Raw genomic sequence first — 10,884 nt, 5'->3', positions numbered from 1 at the left:
CTGTAAATAATACTAACATTGCTCTTATTCCGAAGGTTAATTCTCCTACCTCTATGGTAGAATTTAGGCCCATTGCCCTGTGTAATGTGATGTATAAAATAGCCTCTAAAGCAATTGTGATGCGTTTAAAAAGTATTCTTCCTGACGTTATATCGAACAATCAGAGTGCTTTTGTGCCCGGGAGACTTATCACAGACAATGCTTTAGTAGCTCTGGAGCTATTTCATACTATGAAAACGAGGTGTAAAGGAAAAAAGGGCTTAATATCTCTGAAATTGGATATGAGCAAAGCTTACGATAGGGTTGAATGGAACTTTCTCGAGAAACTCCTGCTGAAATTGGGTTTTGCCGACGGATGGGTTAGAATTGTGATGGATTGTGTAACTTTGGTCTCGTACTCTTTTATTGTCAATGGTGGGGTGTGTGGCTCTGTGATCCCCTCCCGGGGCCTGAGACAGGGGGACCCCATGTCCCCGTATCTCTTTATACTTGTTGCCGATGCTTTTTCTAGTTTGTTGCGGAAGGCTATGATTGACGGTTTCATGGAGCGAAAGCTAGTAGAAAAGGCCCGGAAATTTCTCATTTACCTTTTGCAGACGACAGTCTTCTCTTTGCAAGAGCCAACCGAAAGGAATGCTCGAAACTAGTTGAAATTCTCAACATATACGAAGCAGCTTCCGGACAGAAAATTAACTATGATAAATTGGAGGTCTCTTTTAGCAAGGGTGTCAGTACGTCGATGCAAGAGGAATTGATTGAGATTTTGGCAATGAGACGAGTAGATACTCACGGGAAATATCTTGGTATTCCCACCATTATCGGGCGATCAAAGAGGATGGTGTTTATGGCCCTTAAGGATAGAGTATGGAAGAAATTAAATGGGTGGAAAGAAAAACTTCTTTCTCGTGCTGGAAAGGAAATACTCTTAAAAGCTGTCATTCAAGCGATTCCTACGTATCTCATGGGTGTTTACAGATTGCCCCAGAGTGTTATTCAAGACCTCCACTCTATGATGGCACGGTTCCTATGGGGCAGCTCTAACGAGGACCGTAAGGTACATTGGAAAAAGTGGGATGACCTTTGCACTCCAAAATGCTTAGGGGGTCTGGGTTTCAGGGACTTGCGGGTTTTTAATGAATCTCTTCTTGGGAAACAGGCTTGGAGGCTTACCAGGTTCCCAAATTCCCTACTAAGCAATGTAGTAGGGGCGAAGTACTACCCGAATGACAATTTCTTGGAGTCTCATTTGGGCCAAGCTGGAAGATACTCATGGCAGAGCATTTGGTCCTCTAAAGCCTTGCTAAAAGAGGGTTTTCTGTGGCGAATTAGCAACGGCTCATCTGTTAACATATGGCGTGATCCTTGGATTGATAGTGGCACGAGCAGGTTTATTTCCTCTTCGATTTCAGGTACTGTCGAGATGGTTGCAGACTTGATTGATCAAGAGAAAAGAGCATGGAAGACAGAGATTATTGCTAAGAACTTTAATGAGATAGATACTCGCAGCATTTTAGCCATCCCTCTGAGTTCCTTCCCTTCGCCGGATTCGATTTATTGGGCCTTCTCCATGGATGGGAACTATTCGGTTAAAACTGCTTATATGTTGGGAAAATCATGTAATTTAGATGATTTTCATAAGGCATGGGTTGACATTTGGAAGCTAGATGTGACACCAAAGGTACGCCATTTCTTTTGGCGAATCTGCACAGGCACCCTTCCAGTTCGAGACTACCTGAAATTTCGTCATATGTCGAATATTGAGTCTTGCCCTTGGTGCCCTGACAGTCCGGAGACTATTAGACACGTCTTCTTTGAGTGTCCAGCAGCTTCAAAATTGTGGAAGGAATGTGAGTGTCAGGAGCTTTCGGGCTAGCCGCAAGAGCTTACATTCCTAGATTTTTTCGAGAGCTGGAGCAAGCAGAATTCTCGTAAGCAGAGTAGGGGGGCAATTCTTATGTGGAACCTTTGGAGAAGACGTAACGAGAAGATCTTCCAGGGGACCGAAATTTCTTCCCGTGTTCTTGTGGACAGAGTTCGTAGGCTGGCGAGTGATTGTATCTCAGTCTCAGAGAAGATTTATGGGGTGGCCAAAGCAAAACAGAAGAGTAGCCCCAAGACTTGGCAAGCTCCTCCGGAAGGAATTATAAAGCTCAACTGTGATGCGTCCCTTTGTGATGATGGTTGGATTGGTCTAGGCGTAGTAGCTCGGGATAGGCTGGGCGAGGTGTTATTTGCTGCTTGTAGTCGCACCAGAGCATATTGGTCTCCACCCATAGCTGAATGCAAGGCGGTGATGATGGCTGTAAGATTAGCAAAGCAGCACGGTCTCAAGGATGTAGTTATTGAGTCCGATTGCCAGGTCGTGATTGGAAGATTATGTAAAGGCTCCATTTTTCTCACTGACCTTGACAGCTTACTTGAGGATGTGCTTAAATTGAGTAGCTACTTTAATTCTATCTCTTGGTGTCATGTAAAACGGGAGGGCAATAGTGTAGCTCATCATTTAGCCCGTATTGTGCCTTTTGGTTGTAAACAGGTATGGGAGAACCATAGTCCTTGTGAGGTCTCCCCGTATGTTTTGATGGACAAATTATCAATATAAGGCACGCCTTCCGTTTTCCTCAAAAAAAAAAAAGGAAAAGGAATCCAAACGTACATATTCAGAGTTTAAACCCGTATCCCATCTTGCAACAAGATGAGCCACGGTATTACATGCTCTTCTACGTGCAATGACATTTACAACTATATATGAAACAAGATTTTGATGCATAATAAATATCCTCTATTTAACTATTTCTTATCATACTAGAAAATTGATTATTCATTTGAAAACAGGGTCACCTCACCTATATTTAAAAATCACGTGACTTAATAATGCAATTTTCATGTGGGTTTTTTTATACTACATTAATCAAACATTTGGTGTGTTTGCTATAATTGCATTGCCAATTGCCATGCCTATTCAATCTTACTCCATATCTTATGTGTGACAATTTTTAACAATAGCTATTAACAATAAATGGTACATTTAAAATAAATTTAGAATGGTCCTTTTCAAGATTTTTTTTTCCAAAGTTAAGAGAAAATTCTAGTGAATAGATCACCTTACAATTGAATAAGTATGATCAAGCTCTAACTGAATGAACTAAATTTGACAAAATATATGAGCTAAAAAGTTTGATCTCTTAAAAGATTTTTTTTTTTTTATTTTTTTTTTTAATAAAACATTAAATTGTAAAGCCAAGGAGGCAAAGACGAATCACACAACTATCTCTACCCAACTCGAAAAATATTATTATTGTCTTAATCATTCCGAAACATGCTCCACATATTCTTGTACTTTACAGTACTACTCCGTATCAAATTTAAAGTATTTATGTACAAAGATCGAATATTTTTACAAATTCATAGATTTTCAGTAAGTATCCATACAATTACACAAAGAACTTTCCAATGTACTCCAAATTGAAATTGTATTACTAAACTCAAAATCGATTATGTCTTACACGAAGAACTTTCCAATACACTCATAAATTACAATTACAGAAAAAGGAAAACAAAAACTTACTAGTTTACACATGGTATTCCTCTAATTGTATGTTCTTAGAGTTTAAGGGAATATAATCTCCGAGATAAGCATCAAGATGATCAGCCAAAGAAGATTTATCAATATTTTCATGGTGGTAAGATTTGCACACAAAGTAAATAACAGTTTGAACAACAAGCCCAAACAAAAATAACAAAGTCAACAACACCAAACACAATATTCCATAACCAACTTTCCCTCCAATCCCAACTGTCCAATCAATCACCTCTGCTTTCTCAAACAACATTTCAATTCCAACCAAACAAAATGTGAAGATCAAGAACACTGCCGTCGAGATTCCCATTTTACCCTTGATCAAATTTTTGCTCCTTATCATTGCTTGAATCCCATAAGTGTCTTCTAATACAGAAAGAACACTTGCTAATTGCCATATTACACTAATATATGCAAACCCTACAAGGTATATTAACAAGAGTATGGAGGATGCTAATTCTCCAAGAGAATCGGCGTTTGGAGATATGAATATGAACCATATGATAAGAGCTATCATCGTAATTATAAACCAGATAAAGTTATATACGAACATTATGCCAAAATTCCATAAAAAAGTGATGATTAGTCTCTTCCAAACCTTAGGCACCACACTCATGATCTTTTTGTAAGTGATTTCCTTACCTGTATAGATACACGCGATTGTGTAGACAACTGCAGAGGTCGATAAGAGGGAAAATATAAGGAGGAATATGAGATAGGCAAGTTTGATGAGCCAAAACGTAGTCCATTCAGAGGAGATCATGTTAGAAATCTTGTCATAAGCCGGGGTGCCTTGTGGGATGTAATCTAAGGTGGCCGCGTTGCTAATGATCTTACCCGATATGAAGGTCGAAAACCCATCATTGGCTAGAGAAATGCAAGAGAGGGGGATGATCAAGGTTAGGGTGAGCTTGGTGAATATTTTGGACCAATTCAAGATGATGTTGATTGACTCTTTGCATATACCAAAGAAGCCTAAGAATTGAAGATCTTCTTGCTCTCGATCCATCTTTAAAGGTATGAATGTTTTTGGATAATTATGGATTTGGGAATGTTTAAGACATTGAAGGAAACAAGGAGGTTTATTGCAGTGATATATGGTTCCTTAATTCCGAGTCAATGGCCATTTAGGAAGCAAATGAGGAAAAAGTCTAGCGTTGACTTTACTTTTTGAGCTTAAGGCATAATTACGTTTACATAGACTTGGCCAAAGATAGGAAATGTCGTCGATCGATCTTATGTCTAGATCTAGATGTACATAGTCCGTATAATAAACGGTTCAATGATTAATCAATCGATGATAATTGATATATATAGGTGTAAATGTGTAATTATTGGTATGGAGTACATCTTTATATATATAATTGAAAATCAACTCATGAGTTGTTTATTGGTATTTACCTTACATATATACAAGCTTTCTTACTTTTACAATTACTTCTAAAATTTCTAAAATATGGTTAGAGTTGTCTTAAGAGTTTTTCAACTGTAAAACACTCATTCACTAATCACATGTATTTAAGTCTAGTGTATGTTTGTATAAACTCAAATTGTTTTTTGAAAAATTGAGTGGTGTCGTGCCACTTGAGTCTTTTTCATTTAAGTCATATCATATTTGGTGGATGAGGAATCCTTCGAATAGGGTATGGGACGAGTCAAGTCAATACGAGTTGGTTGTTCTAACCTATTGCCTATTGGCAATTTGGCAATAAACTATCATGAAAATTTGATTAGTGATGTTAATCACATTTGGGTTTGATTTAAGTTAGTTTGAGGTACAATTTAGACATTAAACATTTAATCATATCGATGTAATCAAATCTAAATATTCTTCCTTTTACGCAATAATTTATTAGTAAAGACATATAACAAGCACACTATGTATCCGATAAACATCAAGCATAAATTTAAAGACCGTGAAAATTAAAACAAAAGAGCATAATCTCCAATGAAAATAACATCATCTTAGTTATGGCTCTTAGCTTATGTTCATTGGGTGTTACATATGTTCATTAGAATTAGTCATCATGTTCTTTAGTTTTGAACTTAATGTTTAACGAATGTACAGTGAGCATTAAGTAGTAACATACGCCTCAACCATCATATTTGCACCTTTTTACGAACTTGATTCGAATTATACATTCTCTTTTATGTAATCCTTACCTCAAATTATAAAATTAAAATATTCATAATTTTTTTTTTAATTGAAGATTTTCGTACATCTTGAAAGTGAATATACGGTCATTTCCTCAAAATACAAGTAAAAATACACAAATAAAAAAAAAGAAAAAAGAAAAAAAAAACCCTTATAAACGTCTTAGCGACACAATAAAAAATATAAAAATTGACGCGCTGACACGGCCCCTTTCGCACGGCCTCCTTCCACCGTCGCTTAGGTTTATTCGAATTTTCTTACTTGTAGAATGGGTTGTCTTTGAAAATAAAATAACGCATCAAACACACACTTACCTTTCCTACTTAATTTGTTTGATCAAAAATATCTTTAACTTTATTTTAATTAGTCTTTCACCAATGGATATTGAAAAGTAGGTTTAGCGTTTAATTTACGAGGAACAAAAACATTGTAGTAAATTAGTAATATATAAGTACATCCTAGCATATAATTGACATAACCAATTGTAAAAAAAATTAGTACAATTTAGAAACAGGTATCATTATTAAAGATAACAAAATAAGCCCTTTTGAAGACATTTATGTTTAACCTCAATAACACCAAAGCATACAAAGCGAAAGCTACCTCCTCATAAAAGAGTCCAACTAGCTATTTAATACAACATTCTAAGCATTTAAATTGAAGGTGATAATTCAAAGAGACAAAGATCGATAACCCTGGTCACTCTTGGGCAAGATGGAGGGACAAACCGTCTCTCCTCTCCATGATCCTCAATTAATCTCTAAGAAATATGCATATATAAACTTTATCAATAATACTTGAGTTACAAAAAAAAAATGACAAGATTTATTGGATAACAAGTTCTTTTGATAGTTTACTTATGAAATTAAGGAGCTTGTTTTTTTACAATTAAGGAACAATATCATCACTTATTGTATAAGTCATTATGTTATACGAAGTAGAACAAATAATGACTTTATCATCATAATTAACATGATCGACATAATAAGATGACCAGTTAAAACATGCTTAAGCCGCACAATTAGTCTTCCACTCTACATACATGTTTGATAATAAATGAGACAACGTAACCCCATAAATAGTTTAGCATGCCGCGTACTTCAGGCAAACTTTTAAATGTAATACGTAGCGTATTAACCCCACAACTACAAAGGTGTATAATTCATATAATATCAGCCTTCAAAGGAACATATTCTCCAATGTCCACTTCAAGATCATCGCATATTGATAACTTGTCAATGTCCTCATGATGATATTATTTGCACACAAAGTAGAAGACTGCTTGGGCAACAAGGACGAAGAGGCTAACCAAACTCCACCACACCACAATAAAAATTCTACTACAAAGTGTTTTTCCTATATCAATTCTATTTTAAACTAATTGTTCATTAATTTTTAATGCTAAAATTGGCAAAACACAAAGAATTATCACAAAAAATAAAGCCAAGGCAGTTCCCATACATGAAACTGTATAAACTATGGTAGAGATGGAAATCATAGAGACGATTATGGAAAATATGATATAGGCCGTTTTCATAAGCAAAAAGGTACTCATTTCCTTAGAGATAGAGCCAAAAATATCGTTATACCATGGAGAACTTACTTGGCTGTATCCTAAAATCGACACGTTATTGTAGTGAGGCATAAATACCCAATTATCAAGTAGGAAGATGCAAGATTGAGGGAAAATCGAGACGAGGGCCTTTGGATAGGAGTGGTTGAAATGTGTTGAGGGCCTTGAGGCTTGGGACGATAAATTATATGTAATTTTCTTAATATAATGCAATTAATTTAATACAAGTCAATCGAAGACTTTGACTACTCTTTTAGTTTCTTATGTATAATAATAATAATAATAATAATAATAATAATAATAATAATAATAATAATAATAATAATAATAATAATAATAATAATAATAATAATAATAATAATAATAAAGGAGAGAGTTAAATTTGAATTTCAATTTATGAACAAATGGTATTTTTCAATTAGCAGTTTTGTTCTAAATAAAAAAATCATATTTAAAGAAGATGGCATGAGCAATATGTAAGGAATTTTGATAAAAAGTAGCGTAATTATAAATGATTTCTTTTAACAATTTCAATGGAAATCACTCTGATATTGATTTTGGAATGTATGTTAAAATCACGCATTAATGTTTATATTTATACGTAATATTTTAGTTTTAGTTCTCTTATCTAACGCATATGAATCATTTATTAAATTTACAAAAAGATAGGAAATTTGAACTTCAGAATATTCATGTCAAAGGACTATTGACATTTCAATGAATTCATAGGGATGAAGGCCTAATTTGTGATAGGATGGAAATTAAGAGTCGTTATTAAAACAAAGGAATTGGTCATAGATGACAAACATGAAAGTGTGAAACATCAACTTCACTACAACCAAGTCCTCCACTCCTCCATATCAAAATTCAATGTTCTGTGTGATTGGTGTTAGGCTAATTTTTTTTTATTTTTTTTTTTTGGTACCCAAATTTCTTAGGCTATTTAATTAGCGCGGATATTCTTAATGGGACAATGATTTAGGGGCCAGTAGAGTAGGCGAAAATACCGAATTACATTAATATATTGAGTACTACTTGAGTACTTTCTTCGTTTCTAATTACTTGTAATATACAATTTATTACATTCATTTATAACACTTTCTTCGTTGATAAGAACTTGCTACTTTTACAATGGATTCTCTCTCTTTCCTATTATCAAAACCTACACCATCATTTTATACTCCCTCCGCCCACTATTATCTGCACCAAACGTCCTTTTTGCGAACTCCTAGGCAAAACTTTTAGTGGAGTTTAATTAAGGTTGAGTGGGTTTAATTAAGTGGGAAAAAAAAGGGAAAGAAGTGGTCCCCTTTTTTTTTGTTTTTGGGTGGATTTAATTAAGTGGGAAAAAGGAGGGAAAGTGGTGGTCCCTTTTTTTCTTTTTTTTTTTTTTTGCTGGAAATTAGTCCCAAAAGAAGAGGGAATGTACTTTTCCCTCTTAATTTTGTTGGAAAATTTTGAAATTTCAGATTTTCACCAAAACTTTGAATTTTTTTTTTCCAATTTCACTTCAAATGTTTCCCTCCAAGGGATAATTAAAACCAAATCTGCCTCATATAAAAAGGCAGAGAGCATTCATTGTTGACATTCATTACAAACCAACCCACCATGGGCATTAACTACACGTTTAAGTTTGTTCAAAAGAAACCCATTAATTACATTCATAATTAGTCAAAATATTAATTGCCTAAACTGAAATTAGTCCTAAACTAAGGGCAGCATTAGGGTTCCGCTTCATCACCACTTCAAAAAAATTTCAACAGCCAAAAAACTTCATCACCATCCTTTAAATCTGCAAAAACAACAAACAAAGGACACCAAACACATGGAAGATTTCTTCGATCAGGAATTTTTTGATGTAGAGCAGCTACTAAATGAGGGACCAGTTCAGTACAACAATGACGATGAGAGCATGGATGATGATGCTGAGTAGGACAACAGTGAAGGGGAAGAACAAGCGGTACCATATGTGACAAGTAGGAAGTAGTTAATTGTGCAGCAAAAACGCCAAATGGTTGATGACTTACTTTTGAACATGCATGGTGGGGAATTAACAAGAGGGTTTTTGTCACAAATGGCAAGAAAATATGGCATTCACAGAAGCACGTCACTGATTGTATGGCCGTTTGTTAAGCAAAGTATAGCACAAGGGAATGTCATTGATGTCAGGAGCAAAAAAACTGGTCCCAAGCCAAGAGATATTTCTGATGAGTGGTTGCAGTCAGTGCCATTATACAAAAGGACAACATAAAGGAGTTATGCAGCTGCTCTGAAAGTGTTACATGGATTTCTCCATAACTTGAAGAAAAAGGGCAGATTAAGAACACATACAAGCACCAACCATCCAGCATTGTACTCACATCAAATCACAAAGTGGCTAGACTGAAGTGGGCATTAGGGCATATTCACCCTATTCCAGCAGTTGGGGATCCAACTTTCATGGACATGCAACAGGTTATACACATAGATGAAAAATGGTTCTATATGAACCATAAAACAAGGAAGTTCTACCTCCTACCAAAGGAAGAAAACCCCTACAGATGTCAACAGTCTAAGAAATACAAAATTAAAGCTATGTTTTATGGGGATGATTGGTAAGCCACTGTATGACATCAATGGAAATATGCTACATGATGGTAAGTATGGTATTTTTCCATTTACGTACAAGCAAAGGGCTAAGAAGAAAAGCAAGAACAAAGATGCAGGGGTCATGGGGACAAAGGTAGTGTAAAGTGTGACCAAAGAAGAAATCAAGAAAATGCTCATGAACAACATCATTCGAGCAATTCACATGTAATGGCATCCTAGTCTTTCTAAAGACATATTCATCCAATGGGATAATGCAAAGCCACATCAAATTACCAAGGATAAGGAATTCATTGCAGCATGTACTGCTAATGGTTTTAACATTCAAGTGGTGTTTCAACCACCTCAATCTCCAGATCTTAATGTCCTAGATTTTGGTTGTTCAAGGTCATTCAATCTTTGTAATACCAGTCCTTTCCCACTACAATAGATGAACTAATAGAGAAAGTGTATGAAGCATATGAGTGGTTTGTTACAATATTGAACAAGTACACATGGATCACTTTGCAAGGAGTAATGAAAAAGATTTTAGAGAAACAAGGAGGCAACAACTTCAATCCACCTCATATGGGCAAGAAAATGTTGGACCACCTAGGTCTGCTACCTGACTGTTGGAAGTTGAAAGGGGACTCATTCAACAGGCAGTTGACCACCTCAACACACTTTTTATTCCAACAGATCAAACCAATGCAGACTACAGTCAGATGGAGGTGGATGCAGACTAGGTACAACTCATGATCAGCATTCAATCAGAACATGACTTCCACACATAACCAAACAAGGACTCACAACAGGTTTTTGTCTTAAGTAAGCTATTGTTTTTTGTTAATGCTTATTAAGGTTTGGTTATGTGTAGTTTAGTAAATACACTTTCTTATTTTTAGGCAGTCATGTAATGAATGATTTGGCCCTTTAATTTCTTAACATGTAACTTTTGGTTTTGTAATGAATGATTGTGAAATTGCAGCTTGAAAATGAATTCCATCAGGG

The 10,884-nt window shown here is 35.4% G+C and overlaps 1 protein-coding gene across 1 annotated transcript; it reads right to left on the bottom strand.

Moving 5' to 3' along the window:
* Nucleotides 1–3,572: 3,572 nt before the first annotated feature.
* LOC110695319 lies at nucleotides 3,573–4,589 on the bottom strand. Its single transcript, XM_021872574.1, has one exon. The coding sequence runs from the start codon at nucleotides 4,587–4,589 to the stop codon at nucleotides 3,573–3,575; it is 1,017 nt and encodes a 338-aa protein (XP_021728266.1).
* Between the last annotated feature and the right edge of the window lie 6,295 nt (nucleotides 4,590–10,884).

The sequence above is a fragment of the Chenopodium quinoa genome, unplaced genomic scaffold (genome assembly GCF_001683475.1).
Source record: "Chenopodium quinoa cultivar QQ74 unplaced genomic scaffold, ASM168347v1, whole genome shotgun sequence".
Lineage (NCBI taxonomy): Eukaryota > Viridiplantae > Streptophyta > Magnoliopsida > Caryophyllales > Amaranthaceae > Chenopodium > Chenopodium quinoa.
The sequence above is the reverse complement of the archived record's forward strand: the minus strand, read 5'-3'. Positions and strand labels throughout refer to the sequence as shown.

Coding starts and splice junctions, on each gene's coding strand:
- LOC110695319 (XM_021872574.1), bottom strand. CDS start 4,589: ATGGATCGAGAGCAAGAAGATCTTCAATTCTTAGGCTTCTTTGGTATA.